General features: G+C 44.4%; 1 protein-coding gene across 3 annotated transcripts in view; it reads right to left on the bottom strand.

Annotated features, from left to right (window-relative positions):
- Window positions 1-19382, bottom strand: part of TPK1 (thiamin pyrophosphokinase 1) — a 496414-nt gene that overhangs the window by 400569 nt on the left and 76463 nt on the right. For all 3 annotated transcript variants that reach the window (XM_045002743.1, XM_045002746.1, XM_045002744.1), the window contains exon 3: window positions 7140-7214. In XM_045002743.1, the coding sequence (XP_044858678.1) occupies window positions 7140-7214 (75 nt within the window). The remainder of the gene's footprint in view (window positions 1-7139; window positions 7215-19382) is intronic.

The raw sequence follows: 19382 nt of genomic DNA, 5'->3' as shown, positions 1-19382 counted from the left end.
GACAAAAGCATATGGAACATGACATGTAAGATGGTATATGGTATTTGCAGACAACCTGCACTGTGATACTTAATATATGCTTCTAACTTTTTCCTTGCAAGAGTTTTTGTAAGAGGTAAATAACAATCTGAGTCATAAGTAACACAAATTACTCAAAAAAAAGAAGTAACGTAGTTATTAAACAACTTCCAGTGATCACTTACTCCCTTCAATAGCTGTCCTATCATAGTTCAATACTGAATAAGACTGACCAGCAGTTACGTTGGCACAATTGTTATAATGGGAGTTGCTGAAAGCCATTGAACGAAACTGTTAACCCTGTATATCAGGGGTTCTCAAACTGGGGGTTGGGACCCCTCAGGGGGTCACGAGGCTATTACATGGGGGGTCATGAGCTGTCAACCTCCACCCCAAACCTCGCTTTGCCTTCAGCATTTATAATGGTGTTAAATATATGAAAAAGTGTTTTGAATTTATAAGGGAGTGTGTGTGTCACACTCAGAGGCTTGCTATGTGAAAGGGGTCACCAGTAAAAAAGTTTGAGAGCCACTGCTGTATATGATGGAAACCACTTCGAGCCACCAGGTGCTACTGCACCCCATCTGACCTGGATAGATAAGCTGGCCCACATTTAGCTCTAAATCTGATAGTGATTTTGATAGTGGAAAGGCCTCCTGTCTTGGCTGTAGAGCAGAGTCCAGTTTCTAACCCCCCTGGTCTTCTCCTCAAGCTGTTCATCTCTTTTTCTTGCTTTTACCTCTTATCCATGACCAGAACTCTCATAATATACCTATGGATCGTTTTGGGAGGTAAGAAGGAAATTGCTGGCAGGAAGCATAACAAAACCCAGCTAGATCTCAAATTCCTGCAGAGAGAGGAATCCCACATGGAAGACAGGAGGAAGAGGGAATCTTCCTCCTGCTCTCCATACCTAGGGAGTGCTCCCAGAAGGCAAGGAATTCGGCGGGCCAGTTTTAGGAGGAAGTTGAGATTAGCCCCACCCCCACATTCATAGATTCTAAACCAGAAGGAACCATTATGGTCATCTAGTCTGAACTCCTCCATAACACAGACTACAGAATTACACCCAATGATTCCCTACTCAGGAAGTCCTGATCCATTCAGCTGCTTACTCAGCATGTGCCCAGTACCCAGAAGTGCCTAATCACTACTGAATATGCAGCTCACAGTCAAGGTTTGGCCAGCCACAGTGCTCTGAGAGTGTGCTGGTAATATATTTCAATACAGGGGCAGAAGGATATTTTGTAGCAAGAGTGCCTAATATTTAAAAGAAAATAAGAACCTGAGCTGTTCTGCCTGATTTATAACTTTCTGTGACAGCCTTTATTTTCTGATGAAGTCAAAACCTGCTTCAGGATTGGACAGCAGCTAATGCTATGGAGTATCAATGGATCAGCAAGATAATCACAACCATGCCTTTCTTACACAAGGCACAGACATAACATCTGTCAACAGCCTAGAAACAGGACTTGATTAACCAACACTCAAACCTGCAACCAGATTTTACTAGTAAGTCCTTGGATACAAACCCACCCAATTTGGAGCAGGAGAGAATCTAAGGAAGAACACTTCTGTAATACATCTTTCCCCACTCACAAACTTAAAGAGACTATTTAACAGCATAGCCTAACATTTCTAGAAATACAATACTGTATGGGAATTTTATCAAAACCCTGTAGAACGCTAACATATTATTCTAACTCTTTAAGTAACAACCTTATTTTTTCAGTGCATAACTGCTGCACTTTATAGCTTTCATCATTAATCTTTCAGCCATGGAGAGGATTCTGAATGCACAATTAGCATTCTGCCACACGGACATTGCCAGAGCATTAGGATACTAGAGATTATAAGGGCAACATTTTCAAAAATGAGAAGCAACTCCTGGTGCCTCAAATTCAGGTGCCCAACTTGAGATACTTTTCAGAAAGCAGATGTTCAGCATCTTCTGAAAAATCAGATCCCTTTCAAGTTGTCTCAGAAGTTGGGCATTCAAAAATGAAGGCATTTAAAATTGCTAGTCACTTTTGGAACAATCCGGCATAAGTGACCTACATTAATAAGAAAAATTGGTCTTTTAGAAGCTTTTATTTATTGTACCTTCCATATGGACTTTGTGATTTTGGTGTTCAAAGTCTGGGCTTCCTTGGGTTCTGAATTAACGTGGAAACTGCTTCAGTCTTTAAATTCAGAATCCATCCTTTTGTAGGCATATTATATTTCAAGTGTTACCATTTTTTCACACCATCTTTAGACCAGCCGTAGTAAAATACAGACTGATAGTATTTTAAGTGAAAAGCAATATTGATACTGGAAGCTGCAGAGGTTGGTGAAGTTTCTTATGAAGGCAAAGATCCATGTACAGCATGACTGAAGAACTATCAACAGAAGACAGAAGGAAGTGCTACTGCTCTGGTCCACAGTATCCTACTACCAGAAACTGGAAGATTTCATGTGGGTAGAGTGGTGAATGTTGCTATATTTATTCCTAAAAAAGGGCTAATTAAGTGCAGAAATCACATAGTGGCCTTCACAAAGCACAGACTGGAAATAACTTTATTCAAACCTATGCAATTTGAAGTAGCTCTTTGCAAATTATGTCAGTAAAAATATCTGCCAAGAAAGTCACCAATAAAACAGAGGCTAATTAGCTGTAACAACTGATTCTTGAGGTCAAGCGAAATTACACCAGGGATGGATTTAGCCCAGAACGTCCACATTTATCCACGTGACTCGATAAACTCGGGACAGAGCAAAATGCGTAGATCACCTCACATCTTTGTTCTCACCTATTGCTGCGATGGTAGGACTAATGAAACAAGTTATCTTGTTAAAGGGACACCGTTCACTTGAAAATAACATTTCTGTCTGAACACTTTGTACCTGCTGTAACACCGAAGACTGCTGTAACTGAAAGAAGTTAGTCAAAAAAAATATTTTTCTCCATTCTTCCCCAGGATCTCGCCTTTATTTTACACTTTGGGAATTTGACAGCGCGTTGTGTACAGCCGGTTTTCTGTTTCTCCTGTAGTCACAAACAGTGGTATTTTGAACAGATTCTAAGTGACTTATGAGAACAAGTCCTATTGGCTTTTAATGGGAATTGTGCTCCTAATTCACTTAGACACTTTTGAAAATTTCATCCTTCCTAGTAGGAGTAATTGTTATTTTCACTGCAGTAGCCCTAAGAGGACTGGGTCCCATTGTGCTACGCTCTGTCCAGACACACTGTTGTATTAAATTGTATTCAAGTTGTTATTTCACTCTCATCATTGTAGTGTAGCAAAGGAAGTATTTTTTCACACAATGCACAATCAACCTGTGGAACTCTTTGCCAGAGGATGTTGTGAAGGCCCAGACTCTAACAAGGTTCAAAAAAGAACTAGATAAATTCATGGATTATAGGCCCATCACTGGCTATTAGCCAGGATGGGCAGCGATGGTGTCCCTCACCTCTGTTTGCCAGAAGCTGAGAATGAGCAACAGGGGATGGATCACTTGATGATTACCTGTTCTGTTCATTCCCTCTGACACACCTGGCATTGACCACTGTCAGAAGACCGGATACTGGGCTAGATGGACCTTTGGTCTGACCCAGTATGACCATTCTTACAGTAAAAAAGTGTCTCTGTCCCTAGAGCTTACAGTCTAATGCTTCTATCCTGCAGTGGTCCTATGCAGGTCTAAGAGTCACCACACACAGATCTGATTGCAGGAGCAGGGCTTAAATATCAAAGAACAGACCAAAGGAAAGGTATACCAGAATACAACATACAAGCAATGGGGTAAGGGTATTGCAATACCATCAGAAGGTGATTGTTGGTATGTCTGGTATATAGCTTATGGGAGAAAGAGACAATTGCATGGTCAAAAGCAACACAAGACACAGAAGTAGATAAGAAGGGAGCGGCCCAGCTGGTAAAGGACTTTAGGATACCAACAAAGAAGCTTGTGCTTTGTTGTGGAAAAGGGGGAGCCACTGGAAAAATTAAGAAAAGTGATGTGGTGAGTAGAAAAGATGATCTAAGCAGTGACATTCTGACTAGACTGAAATGGGATAATGCAGGCTACAGGAAGGCAGAGAGGAAAAAGATGCAGTAATTAGGACAGCAAGTGACCTGGGCCCTGACAAGAGCTTTAGCTCCTGAGATGATCAGTTATTCTCATTCATGTTTAAATTATGGTAGAGCCCAGAGGACCCGATTATGATAAAGGCCCCATTGCGCTTGGTGCTATATAGCTATAAAGTCAGAAATATTCCATGCCCTGGAAATAGTCCATGCCCTGGAAATTTTATAACCAAAGTTTCTTCCCAGACTGTATCATTATCCTTTCCACAGAGCACCACCCTCCCTCGGGACACCTGTACATTGTAGCCATCCTGCCAAGAAGGTGAGGAACTGCTTGGGGCCAAAACTGGTGCATAAACCTCTCCCTCAGCATGGCTATTCCTATGGTTTCTCTGAAGAGACTTCTCTGTCTCATACCCTAGTTTCCTACAACCATGGAGCCTCTCTCACCCTCCCTCATGTCCAAGGTAGAATTATCAATTCACACCAGCCACAATGAATCAGCAGGAATGACTCTCTGCAGGATTCCAAACTTGTTAACAGGTGTCGAAGAAAAACTCAGTTGGCAACCTTTCAGAAGTGGTGTGCCGAGTCTTCTTTTATTCACTCTAATTTAAGGTTTCGCGTGCCAGTAATACATTTTAACATTTTTAGAAGGTCTCTTTCTATAAGTCTATAATATATAACTAAACTATTGTTGTCTGTAAAGTAAATGAGGTTTTTAAAATGTGTAAGAAGCTTCATGTAAAATTAAATTAAAATGCAGAGCCCCCCAGACTAGTGGCCAGGACCTGGGCAGTGTGAGTGCCACTGAAAATCAGCTCGTGTGTCGCCTTTGGCACCCATGCCATAGGTTGCGTACCCCTGGGTTACACCCTGCCCCAGTGCTTTATCAGAAGCTAGATTCTTTTTTTAAATTGGTCAATTAAAAATATTCAAACTGACAGCATCTCTTTAAGTCAAGCGCTGTTCGTAGCAAGTAAGAGTAACTCCATGAATGAATATTGGAAATTAGGTGTCTGTCTCTGTGCTGCAGCATTTTAAGAATATTTTAGGCAAGAATTCCTAGCAACCTTCTGAAAGATTGAGCTTCTCCACTGAAAGAATGAACAGCTTAAAGCATGTACAAATTTGTAACAAAAAATCCCTACAAAATATTAGACTAACAGACATATTGGAGCATAAGCTTTCGCGGGCGAATACCCACTTCATCAGACGCATGTAGTGGAAATTTCCAGAGGCAGGTATAAATATGCAGGCAAGAATCAGTTTAGAGATAATGAGGTTAGTTCAATCAGGGAGGATGAGGCCCTCTTCTAGCAGTTGAGTATGAACACCACGAGAGGAGAAACTGGTTTTGTAGTTGGCTAGCCATTCACAGTCTTTGTTTAATCCTGAGCTGATGGTGTCAAATTTGCAAACGAACTGAAGTTCAGCAGTTTCTCTTTGAAGTCTGGTCCTGAAGTTTTTTTTCCTGCAGGATGGCTACCTTTAAATCTGCTATTGTGTGTCCAGGGAAATTGAAGTGTTCTCCTACATGTTTTTGTATATTGCCATTCCTAATATCTGACTTGTGTCCAGGGAGGGGGGAGGAATAGCTCAGTGGTTTGAGCATTAGCCTGCTAAACCCAGGGTTGTGAGTTCAATCCTTGAGGGGGACACTGAGGGATCTGGGGCAAAAATCAGTACTTGGTCCTGCTAGCGAAGGCAGGGGGTTTGACTCAATGACCTTTCAAGGTCCCTTCCAGTTCTAGGAGATTGGTATATCTCCAATTAATTATTATTATTATCCTTTTATATAGGATTGTCCAGTTTGGCCAATGTACATAGCAGAGGGGCAATGCTTGCACATGATGGCATATATTACATTGGTGGACGTGCAGGTGAATGAACCGGTGATGATGTGGCTGACCTGGTTAGGTCCTGTGATAGTGTCGCTGGTGTAAATATGTGGGCAGAGTTAGCATTGAGGTTTGTTGCATGGATTGGTTCCTGAGTTAGAGTTACTACGGTGCGGTGTGTGGTTGCTGGTGAGAATATGCTTAAGGTTGGCGGGTTGTCTGTGGGCGAGGACTGGCCTGCCACCCAAGGCCTGTGAAAGCGAGAGATCGTTGTCCAGGATGGGTTGTAGATCACTATTGCTGCGTTGGAGAGGTTTTAGCTGAGGACTGTAGGTGATGGCCAGTGGAGTTCTGTTGGTTTCTTTCTTGGGCTTGTCTTGCAGCAGGAAGCTTCTGGGTACACATCTGGCTCTGTTGATTTGTTTCCTTATTTCCTCGTGCGGGTATCGTAGTTTTGAGAATGCTTGGTGAAGATCTGATTCTTGCCTGCATATTTATACCTGCCTCTGGAAATTTCCACTACATGCGTCTGATGAAGTGGGTATTCACCCACGAAAGCTTATGCTCCAATACGTCTGTTAGTCTATAAGGTGCCACAGGACTCTGTCGCTTTTTACAGATCCAGACTAACATGGCTATTCCTCTGATACTCTACAAAATATTAGTAGCGTTACAGCAATCATGCCAGAGACGATTAGCTCTACATTTACTAAACAAAGCAAACATCCCCAATGATTTGCACATTTCCAACTGAAAAAAATTCCCATATTTTTTATAAATCTTTGTACATGGTTCCTTTGATTTTGATTAAAACTAACACATTTTGCTGATGGCCTATCAGGAACGTTCACTTCCTAAGTGATCAATGCTGCACTGATCTACTGTACTCTGTCAGCAAAACCACCATCATTCCTGAGAATGCCTCTGAAAAGCTGCAGCCTTATTTTACATAAGTGCACATACATGCACCCCTTCCCAGTCCATGAAGTTCCCACTGAAATGCATAAGAGATGCAGAATTTGACTAATCTGCTCATTTGCTGCACTCAGCAACAAGGAATGTATTCTGCTGATTCACATTCTCACCCGGTCTCACATTGCTCTAGTTAGTGGAAATTGCCACATTGAGATCCAATGGATATAGGGTAGATTAGCTAGGCAGCAGCTAAGTAAATAAGCAAATGAAGATATACGTAAGTTATTAGTACCTTTGCTCCACAGAGGATGAAAGTAACCTTTGTCCAAAGGCTGATTAAGAATCAAAAGGCAAAACGTCAGGTTTCCTATAAAAAAAGAGATGATAGTGCTCATTAACAAGTAAATTGACTTCTCCCCTAATTGTCTTTGTTTTGTTTGCACCTAACATCCCTTCCTATTTAATGTTAGGCTAGAAACTTTGGAGCACACTTCACTAATTGCCCTTCTTCTTAGGTATTATCATTTCAGATATATAGAGGCAGTCATAGATTCATTAGAAACATTTTACTTGGTAGTTATTTTAGCAAGTCCTTTTCATTTATAACAGTTGTTCTCTGCTAATGGGCCCCCTCAATAGGACCCCATGTCTGTGCAGCAATTTTGTTCAAACCTCTGTCTTGCTGTTGCCGCCTGTGCTTGACATTTAATGGTATTAGCATTTTTGGGAGTACGCATGTGTTCTATTAAAAGCAGAGGCTGTTGCTGTCTCAAGGTAAAGTTCTCTCAGATCTACTCAGAAGATCTAGGCTCTGATTGTCTGTTCTCCCTTCAGGTGCAGTATTCCTGTTGACATCAACAGCATCTTCACCTGTGTGGAGAGTGGATAACAGCAGTCAAGATTTGCTGTGCGGAGCTGGAAGAACTTTGCCATTAAACTGTTAGTTGACACACTTAGGCCTGGTCTACACTAGGACTTTAATTCGAATTTAGCAGCGTTAATTTGAACTAACCGCTCAACCGTCCACACCAGGAAGCCATTTAATTCGAACTAGAGGGCTCTTTAGTTTGAATTCGGTACTCCACCCCAACAGGTGGAGTAACGCTAAATTCGACATGGCTAGCTCGAATTAGGCTAGGTGTGGATGCAAATCGAACTTAGTAGCTCCGGGAGCTATCCCACAGTGCACCACTCTGTTGACGCTCTGGGCAGCAGTCCGAGCTTTGATGCTCTGAGCAGCCACACAGGAAACGACCCGGGAAAATATGAATTCCTTTTCCTGTCTGGGCACTTTGAATCTGACGTCCTGGCTGGACATCGGGGCGAGCTCCGCAGCACCTGCAACGATGCAGAGCTCTCCAGCAGAGGAGTTCATGTTATCTGTGAATAGAAAGAGGGACCCAGCATAGACTGACTGGGAACTCTTCAATCTGATCGGTGTGTGGGGCGAGGAGTCTGTGCTTTCGGAGCTGCGCTCCAACAAACGGAATGCGAAGACCTACGAGAAGGTCTCCAAAGCCATGAGAGACAGAGGATACAGGCGGGATGCAACGCAGCGCCGCATGAAAATCAAGGACCCCAGACAAGGCTACCAAAAAATCAAAGCGGCAAACGGACGCTACGGAGCCTGCCACCACTGCCCCACCAGTGACCGTGGACTCTGATGATGGGACAGTGTCGACGGACAGTTCCTCGACGATGTTCATGGACGGGGAAGATGAGGAAGTGTTTGTGGAGGACGAGGCACGCGAGAGCGCTTACAACGCTGGTTTCCCCGACAGCCAGGATCTATTCATCACCGTCACGGAGATCCCCTACCAACCCTCCCCGGCCATGAACCCGGATCCTGAATCAGGGGAAGGAGCAGTCGGTAAGAGCTTTAACCATGTGAACTTTTATTCTTAATATAACAGGAATCTGAAGTGTGTGAGAAGGAGGTCTCTCTATATATGGTGATAGAACAGAAATCCTCCTGGGAGATCTCCACAAAGCTCTCCTTCCGTTAATCGATAAGCATCAGCAGGAGGTTCCTGGGGAGAGCTGCCTTATTGGGTGCTCCGTGATAGCACCCTTTTCCGCGCGAGGCTTTCATGCGGTATTCAGGGAGCATTGCCTCCCCAAGCACGGCTGCATAGGTCCGTGGTTCGTGATAGATTTCACGCAGCATGCGCTCTCTATCTCCTTCAGTGCCCGTCCTCACGGTGATCTCGCTAGGAGACTCATGCATCTAAGTAGTGGAATTACTGATATGGTGCGCCTGGTCCAAAGTATTTTTAATAAATCCACGGACAGACGGCATAGCACAGACTCAGCACGCAGCTGCGTGACGAGCGTAACGGAAAGCCAAAGAATCAAATGGATGCTCATGGAGGGAGGGGGGAATGAGGATGCAAGGTATCCCACAGTTCCTGCTGTCTCCGAAAATCATTTGCATTCTTGGATGAGCTCCAAATGCTTCTAGGGTCAAACACAGTGTCTGCGGTGGGTCAGGGCATAGTTCAGCAATTTACGCACACACCCCACCCACCACCAGAAGTGAAAACAATCCTCTGTTGACTCTTTTACATGTCACCCTATCTTTACTGAATGCTGCAGATAGACGCGATGGTGCAGCACTCAACACCAACATCCTTGCTCCCCCCACGCTATGGGTGGCTGATGGTACAAAAAGATGGGTATCCGTCCTCATCATCAGCCTATTGGCACATGGGGCAGTGCAAAAGGGCTGGTAACCATGCCGACTAGCATCAGTAAGGTCGATCAAGGGCGCCTGTCCCTAATTTTTCATGGCAGATGGTGCAATATGGCTGGTAACCGTCCTCATCATTGCAACAGGGGGCTGAGCTCCATCAGCCCCCACCCTTCATTGTAAATAAAAGATTCAATTGCCCCTTGACTAGCAGAGGGATGATGGGCTCCTTCATCCACAGTCCTTAATGTCCTGCCTGGACTATCATTGCAGCTGGAGGCTTCCTTCCACTCATTTCTCACAAACAAGTCACTGTGTCTTATTCCTGCATTCTTTATTACTTCATCACACAAGTGTTGGGACAATGGTATGGTAGCCCAGGAAGGCTGGGGTAAGAACGGAATGAACAGGTGGTGTTGTTGCAGGAGCACCCCCTGTGAATAGCATACAGCTCATAATTTATGCAGGATCGGACACAGAGCAGCTGTGCTCTCTGGTTCTATGATACAGTGGTTCTCTAGTACACTTGCCCATAATCTAGGCAGGACTGATTCTATTTTTAGATACCAAAAAGGAGGGATTGACTCAGGGAGTCATTCCCAATTTTTGCTTTTGCGCCCCTGGCTGCTCGGCCAGGGGCACTTATGACAGCACCAAATGGGGCAGTGCAAAAGGACAGGTAACCATGCCCATCTTATTACCATCTTATTACCAATTTATGGTATGGTTGATGGTACAATATGGCTGGTAACCATCTCTGCTGTCATGCAAAAGCAAAAGCATGCTGCTGTGTAGCGCTGCTGGCCCGCCTCTGTCAGCGGCATCTAGTACACATACGGTGACATACACAAAAGGCAAAACAGTGTCCATGGTTGCCACGCTATGGCGTATGCCAGGGCAATTCTGGGAAAACAGGCTTGAAATGATTGTCTGCCGTTGCTTTCCCGGAGGAAGGAATGACTGGCGACATTTACCCAGAATCCACCGCGAAAATGATTTCTGCCCCAGCAGGCACAGGGGTCTCAACCCAGAATTCACAGAGACAGCCTAGACTCAGTTAATTGTTCGCAAAAATGTATCTTTGCAAGGAATTCACTCCCTGTTTCCCATCTCACAGCTTCCACTGTCTCCAGACCTGCCACAGCATCCCCCTCACAGAGGCTGGCAAAGATTAGGCGGCGAAAGAAAAAGACAAGGGACAAGATGTTCGAGGAATGTATGGGCTGCTACCTAGCAGAGGCGGACCAGCAGAGCCAGTGGAGGGAGACCGTCTCTCTGTGCCAGCGCTCACACAGCGAACGGGAGGAGAGGTGGCGTGAGGAAGACAAGCAGGCGACTTAAACGCTGCTTGGACTAGTGAGGGAGCAAACGGACACGCTCAGGCGCCTTGTGGATGTTCTGCAGGACCGCAGGAGGACAGAGACACCCTGCAGTGTATCTGCAACCGCACTCCCCTGCCACAAAGTCCCATACCCCCCTCACCGAAAATAATCAGGAGGAGGGGCGGCCGGGGACGTGAATACTGTCACTGCACCACAGCACAGTGCTCAAGTACCCAAAAGCTCTCATACCCTACATTTGCCGAAGTCCTTCACTTCCAGACTCACAGTAGTCCCAATCCCAGTCCCATCCCCTAACTGTCTACTTAATTAATAAAAATGCTTTGCTGTTAATTACTGTTTCCGTTATGTTTTTTCAAAGAAGACTGTGTTTGAATGGGGGGCGTGGGGAAGGGGGTGGTTAATTGCATAGGACAGTCACCTTTCCCAGGGTACAGACACGGGGGCAGGATCAGCAGCGGGTCACACACACGGTGCAGTCAGTAGGCACCCTGGTCGTTATGGGAGGTGGTTTCCAGGATCTGTGTGGGCGGGGGAGATGTGACTTTGCAGCGGGGGAGGGCGGTTACAGATCTTATACAGCGGTCCTTGTCCTGGACCGCTGAGTCACGCAGCTGAGGAATCTGTATCCGTCCTCCTCCACCACAAGGTCACATATCCGCCCGCACACAGAATTCGAAAAAGAGGGATGGCAGGCTCCGTTGAAAGAAGCATTCCGGCACTGCGGACCGCTCTAGGAGCAGGAGCCTGTCATTCCTTGAGTTTAGAGGCGGTCTTTACATCACCGCACACCCTACCCAGCACAGTCTGCGTCCCAGTTTCAACCCTTTCACGAAAAGTCATGAATAAAGAAACCTTTGTTAAGTAATAATGGGACATGTATTTTATTTTTACACGTGTGCTGGAAGTGGGGGTAACGGGGTGAACGGGGTATGTAACCGAAGAGGAGAGTCAACAGTAACTGGGTAAAGAAACAGGGGCAGGTTCAGCTTCTCTGTAAAGAAACTGAACAGTCACAGGTCACGCTGCTCGCTGGTATTTGAAGAGTTCCTTGTCGCTGTCCCAGGCGCCTGTATAGGGCTTCATGAGCAAGTGCATTAGCGGGCAGGCTGGGTCCCCGAGGATGACTATAGGCATCTGCACATCCACAACAGTTATTTTGTGGTCCGGGAAGAAACTACCTTCCTGCAGGCGTCTGAGCAGCCCACAGTTTCTGAAAACACACGCATCATGAACCTTGCCCGGCCACCCGACGTTGATGTTTGCAAAACGTCCCCTATGGTCCCCCAGTGCTTGCAGCACCATTGAAAAGTAGCCCAATTTCTCATCAGCTGACTGTGGAAGACGTGGACGATAAAGTGCGAGGAGGAGAAAACGGCGATGATCGCAGCGGGCTCCATGCTTGCAGTGCTGTGGCGTCCGCGCTGTCACTGACCAGAAAAGTGCACGAACAGATTGCCCGCTGGCGCTTTCAAGGAGGGAGGGAGGGAGGTTGTGATTGACGGTTCAATGACGACACTTACCCAAAACCACCCTCGACACATTTCTCCCCCCAGCAGGCATTGGGGGCTCTACCCAGCATTCCAATGGGCAGCGGGGACTGCGGGAACTGTGGGATAGCTTCCCACAATGCACCGCTTCCAAAGTCGACGCTGGCCCCGTGAATGTGGACTCAGAAATTCGAATTAGTGTATTTAGTATGGATACACAAATTCGACTTCATAAGGTCGAATCCACAAATTCGAACTAAGTTGATTCGAAATAGTCTTGTAGTGTAGACAAGGCCTTAGGGAGCACTGTGAAAAAAGTTATACAAGCTAAGAGTTGAGAGACAGAAAAGACTGCAGCTACATTATTCAGCATTACTGTTAATTATTTATCAGTATTACAGTCTGGCCCAGGGCCCCACTGTGCTAGACACTGCACAAACACAGAACAAAGAGATGTTCCCTGCCTCAAAGAGCGTACAATTGAAGAAAACAACACAGGGAACATACTTGACAAGATATAATTATTTTACCAACACATATTCTTTTTAGCATATGTCTGTTATCATGGTGATTCCACCACCTAAATCTCACTCCTGGAAACAGACTATCACCAACACGCAGCTCTGCAAGCCTGCAACTAACTAGTCTGCATTCCCACAGCCTGAACTGGCTTGTAAGCCCCACCATCCTTAGACTTTGTCCAACACAAGCGACAAAAATGAACACACAAAATGCAAAAAGGTTTTAAATAAATGGATACTTGCTATTCCAGACTGTGGCTCCAGGGAGCAAATGTAACCCCCATGCCTTATTAGGGTTGCATATGCTGGGAATAGCATTTATTTCATTTCCTAATTATCTATCTTGGAATAGAACTTTCCCCTGGAGCTTGATTTCCTTAAGCTACCAGGTTAATGAAGTCTATTTGATCATGTGAAACCAATGTAATTGCAAGGAGAAATGATCTATCCCTAGAAGGTCTTCTGTGCCTCTGAGCACATTTAGTAGAGCAGAAGAAAGAGTCATGTGGAAGTATGAGGAAACATAAAGGTGAAGAAAATCTCTGCAATGTGCATGAAAATCTTGGCAAAACAAGAAGGAGTTGCATAAGTTGAGCCACAAATGAATGTGCATGACAGGTAGCAACCTGCAATCCACTAAAAACTACATCAGTCTTATTGTAGGGCAAATCAGACCATGAATGTACAAACATAAAACAACTTTTCACCTGAGTATCATTATATGCTGTGATGTGGCATTGGAATGATATGCTGGAAGAATCACATGCTCACCACCAATGGGGATGCCATTACTGAGATAAGAGCACCATAGCTCTGCTATAAATGAGAAACTGCAGCCTGGCTCCTGCTAGACTCAACGAAGAAGACGATCAGAAGAGAGGTCAGCAAAGTACAAGATTCAATACTCACTTATCTTTTATTGCAAACATCTGAACTGAGTGGTCGTAGGCTTGTACTTACTTACATACACCCTGGGTGTCATTACAGTCTTGGCCTTTACCTCATCACAGTACTTTCTGATGGGTGGTGTTATGCAGAACCTAAACTGCTGAGCATGATGAGGACTGCTCCCCATTTCAGCACTTTGTTGATGTTGCTCTACTCTTCTGCCCATTCGCTCTATAATCTGCAGTAGGGTAGAAGCTACCAAATATGTATGGTAAGAGAAGAGAAGAGAAGAGTTGAAGAGACCACAGTAAATAAATGAGAGGTGGGTGTAGAACTCTCTTCCATCCTGAGTTTGAATGTGTCTTTACCGTGTACTTGAACTGACAGAGACAGATAGGAACAACACAGCTGGGAACGGCGAACCACGGCCACTGGGAGCTCTGGGGGACCGTGCCTGGGGATAGTCAATGTCAGCAAAATGTCTGATGGGCCGCATGTGGACCAAGGGCCACAGGTTGCCCACCGCTGCTTTAAACCACATCAAGTGAAAAATGACTAAATGTTAACATTTGTGCCACCAAAGCAAGCACAAACATCAATTTTTTAGCAGTGCTTCCTGTTCTGATATACAACTAACCAAAAAGGGCCAGAACCTCAGCAGGCATAAATTGACAGTGAAGTGTAAACTGGAGCTACAACAATTTACACTCACTGAGAATCTTGACTAAAAATGGCTATTAATAAAAATGGAGATTTCTGATAAATGTGAAGACCACAGAGAAACTTCAGCTAGTGCAATCTACAGCAGCACTCTTGCTATCAAGAAAGATTGTTAAGAGTAAACTACAGCATTGCTCCATGAGCTCTATGGGCTTCTCATTTGAAAAAAATCCACTTCCACTTCTTCATCTTTAAAATCTCTTAATAAGTTAAGAAGAATCTATCTCAAGGGCCGTCTGTCCATCCATTACTCAAAAACGCAATTAGCACGAACTGAAGGTTAACCAAACTGGGCTGGGCTGTACTAACAGGGGAAGAAAATTCCATAGTCAAGGGTCCAGCAGGGAAAATAATTTGCCGGCAATCCCCTGATATGGAGATCTCTCCTGAGAGGACACATATTCATCTCAATTGCTGCTGAGGTGCACAAGGAGAGAGTTGGTCCCTCACGTGGCTTCTTACAGTTTTAGTGCAATTCTCTTTTATTATGTACTTTTCCTGTGGACTTTACTATTGCAGACTTTACAAATCAAGCCAATTGTAGCATGAGGAGTAAAAAAAATAAATACTTGCATACAACATAAAGCTTAAAATATAAGATGCTCAGTTTATTTTGGTCCTTATGGCATACACAAAAAAGAAAAGGATCAAAATCCAACAACGCCAGTCCCTTCATAATCTCAGGAAACTGATCCTGTGGGATTTCACGCTTGATTCCTAATTTTGGTTTTACCTTCTGATTTTTAAAAAACCTCCATCTATTTAACCAACTACATGTTTATTTGTTAATTTCCAATCATATCTATGTTTTCCTATTTGCTGCTTATAGATCCTTACCCACTTTTCTGTGACAGTACATACCGTTTTCAAGCACTGTCCTCCATATTTACGGGCATAGTTTATGGGCACAAATTATTATAGGTGCACAAATGTGTCACGGTCAGTTATACCCATAAAACTACAGGTATAAATGTGGGGAGACAGTTCAGGCAGAACTGATCATTTGGCTCACACTGTTTTGTTAGGTCTTCCTAAAGGAACTTCCGATCCTTAGTCTTGAATAACCTGATAATTTTTATGTCAACAACAAAGTATGACTTCTATTCACTCTCTTTTCTAGATTGCAAATAAGTATGTTAAACAGCAATACTCGTATTTACCCCGGCATACTCCCACTTAACTATTAACCCCTTTCAGTTCTGAAAATTGGTCACACATCTGTCCTCTTTGCTTTCTAACACGTACCCAATATTACTCCTCCTCTGAGTTTTCTTAGTAGCTGCTTGTAAATGACTTAATCAACTTTTGAATCTCTATATAAATTATATCTAATATTTTCCCTTTATGCATTATTTAATTCTTTCAAAAGAATTCCAATGTCTTTGAGAGACACAAATTTACTATTATAACAGCCTTTCTGGCCTGTCCCTATTATCTTACACTCACTTAGGTGCACTATAAATATTTATAATATCATTATACTTTTTTTTATAGATTGTCCCTTGCTATACACCAGTCTGCAGGCTATATGGCTCCCACAAAATCAGCATATATATTTTTAAATATCAGCTTTGTCTGAGATCTAACATAACAACATATACCCCTTCCTTATTTCCCTTGGGTATCAGAAAAATATCTTAAGTTACTTTACATACTATGAGTTTCTTTTCTGTGTGCTAGAAAACATTTTTATTACATCAAATAAAAAGGCCTTTGGGGAAAACAAGTACTACGTTTGTTCTTAGCGGAATGATGTAAGCAATAAGACACAATAGGGCATGTGTTGTGCTAAGATATTGCCATGCCTTTGGGTGCTACTGAAGTATGAATCCAAAGGCTGAGCAACTTCAACCATAGAAAGGATCTCCTGTCAACCAATAATATTTACATTTTATTGCTTGCCTGAAGAACCATCATTTCTTTACCATTCCCAGTGATCTGATGAGTAGTATTCTAAAGGGGGAAGAGGAGAGGAAAAAGGAGAAGAGATGCTCATTTCCATGGAAAGAGGAAATTTTACCTTCTAGAAAAATACTGCATGAGTCTAAACAGAAAGTTGCAAAGTAAAAGGAAATATGATATACAAAAATGAAAATATTTCCTCCTACCCTGTAAAGGATATTTCAGGGATCTGGACCATTAACATTAAATTGCTTTTGGCATTCACAGAGGAGCTAGCACAGAGTGATGGGAATCACATCATTATGCAAGTCTGGGATGATGAGCAGTGGCTGCAGAACTTTCGGATGCAGAAAGCCACCTTCCTGGAACTGTGTGATGAGCCTGCCCCAGCCCTGTGGTGCAAGGACACCCAAATGAGAGTTGCCCTCTCAGTGGAGAAGCACGTTGTGATTGCAATGTGAAAGCTGGCAACGCCAGACTGCTACCGGTCAGTAGCGAACCAGTTTGGAGTGCGAAAGTTGACCGTTAGGGCTGTGCTAATGCAAGAGGGCAAGGCCATTAATTGCATCCTGCTGCAAAAGACCTTGACACTTTGCAGCGTGCATGAAATTGTGGATGGCTTTGCAGAAATAGGTTTTCCTAACTCTGCAGGGGCAATAGATGGCACGCATATTCCAATTCTGGCACCAGACCACCTTGTGACCGAGTACATTAATCAGAACTTTTCCATGGTTTTGCTGGTGCTTGTGGATCACCATGGGCATTTCACTGATATTAACACGGGGTGGTCCGGAAAGATGCTTGACACACATATCTTTAGGAACACTGGCCTGTACAGAAAGCTGCAAGCAGGGACTTTCTTTCCAGACCAGATCACTAAAGTGGAAGTTGAAATTCCCATAGTGATCCTGGGAGGCCCGGCGTACCCCTTAATGCTATGGCTCATGAAACCATACACGGGAAACCTAGACAGCAGTAAGGAGCAGTTGAACAGGCTGAGTAGAATGACCGTTGAATGTGCATTTGGCCGATTGAAGGCATGCTAGCATTGCCTCTATGGCAGATAAGACCTGAATGAGGAAAATATTCCAATTGTAATAGCCACGTGTTGTACGCTGTATAATATTTGTGAAGGGAAGGGCGAACAGTTTACTCAGGGATGTACTGCTGAGGAAGAATGCCTGGCTGCTGATTTTGAGCAGTGAGACACCAGGGCTATTAGAGGGGTGCAACGTGGAGCAATAAAAATCAGGGATGCCTTCAGGCAACACTTTGAAGATGAAAACCAGTAATGTTTGTTGCAATGCTTTGGATTGCAATGGTTAATTACATTTGGTATGCTAGGAAGCAGTTGTGATTATTAAGGCCTAAGATTCAATGTAAGGAACTAATAAAAGTGGCTGTTGATTTGCAGGTGCCATAAGGTATCATACCTTGCATGGAAACAAACAGAGTGCTTATAATTCAAAGTTTTTTTGCTTTTACTGCCAAATAAACACCACCACCACACAGACACTGTTGGTGGGGGTGAAGGTACTGGGGGGTCAGGGGCTGATTTTCATAGCTGAATATAGGTGCAGCTTTCATTTGAAAAGCTGTCTGTGGGGTGGAGTGTACAGGAAAGTGCAAAATGTCAGAAAGTGGAAAGAAATGTGCAGGGGGAGTTTTGGGAGTGCATGGGACAGAGTTCTGAATGTGCTGAAGGGGAGTGCGGGCCTGCATCTGCTCAGTTTGGAGTGTTACGAGAGTCTGGAGTATGTTGGTTTGACGCTCCAGAACTTTAATCAGCCTCTCTGTGGCAACCCTGTGTAAGAATCTCTCTCTTGTCTTTCCCCTCCACTTCTTGCGTTCAGTGTTTTCTGCCTCTGACTGCTGCAGCACCACCCAGAACATATCTTCCTTGGTCCATCTCAGCCGTTTTCTTATCTTGCACAGACGCTCTACTGCTGTTGAGGGCTGGTTCTGAAGGTCAAGTCCGGAGAAGCATATTAACAATAAACAGAAGCACTACTGTCAACTACACACAGAGCACTGAAACAGTAACACTGTTGGTAACATACCGATCACTTTCTCAGTGACCCTAGGCAAGTACACATGAGGCAGAAGACCACAAGAATGGTGAGTGAACCCAGGGACAGAAGTCTCGTGTATCGCAGAAAAGCAATCTGAAAAGGTCGTGGGGCACTTATGGGGGCAACACTCTAAACTTTCCCACTGTTTTCCACAAGTGTCGGTCACTATGGAAGATATCTCACTCCTGAAGGTAAGCAGGGAAGCAAGGGTACATCTGCTACATGCTTGCGGCTTCCGCCCCAGTCCCTATGTTGCTCACCTGTGTGGCACGGGAAATTGTCTCTCAATGGGGGAAGGAACAAAGCAGCTCTGCCAAGGACCTTCTGGCAGAGAATTGCTGAGTACCTGCAGGAAAGTTTCCTAGAGATCTCTCTGGAGGATTCCCATGAAATCTCAGAGTACATCAACTCCCCATTCCGTTATACTGCCTAGCTGTGCGGGGAAATGCCCAGCACACAGAAACAAAGCCAGCCTTCTACATTTCTCTGCCCCCAATCTGCTTCAGAACTTCACAAAGCAAAACCACTTGCCAGGGGTCTCCTCTCATGCATCTGGCTCACCAGAGAGTGACTGCAGAACCTGGCTAGACACCTCTGGAGTGGAGAACAGCTCCTGACTGGATGCATCACAGGACTCCACATCTTCAGGCTCCATCTCTTCATCAATTACTTCCTCCTCTGGGTTAGGTCCACTTTCCACTGGCTCTAGACCCACCAAAATATCGATGGTGTTCTTTGCGGTGGAGGTGGGGTCGCCACCTAGGATAGCATCCAATTCCTTATAAAAATGGCAGGTCTGGGGCGCAGCACCGGAGAGACGGTTTGCCTCCCTTGCCTTCTGGTACGCATTCCTCAGCTCCTTCACTTTGCTCTGCACTGCAGCATGTCCCGGTCATATCCCTTTTCGTGAAAG

Source organism: Mauremys mutica, chromosome 2 (assembly GCF_020497125.1).
Source record: "Mauremys mutica isolate MM-2020 ecotype Southern chromosome 2, ASM2049712v1, whole genome shotgun sequence".
Taxonomy (NCBI): domain Eukaryota; kingdom Metazoa; phylum Chordata; order Testudines; family Geoemydidae; genus Mauremys; species Mauremys mutica.
The sequence above is the reverse complement of the archived record's forward strand: the minus strand, read 5'-3'. Positions and strand labels throughout refer to the sequence as shown.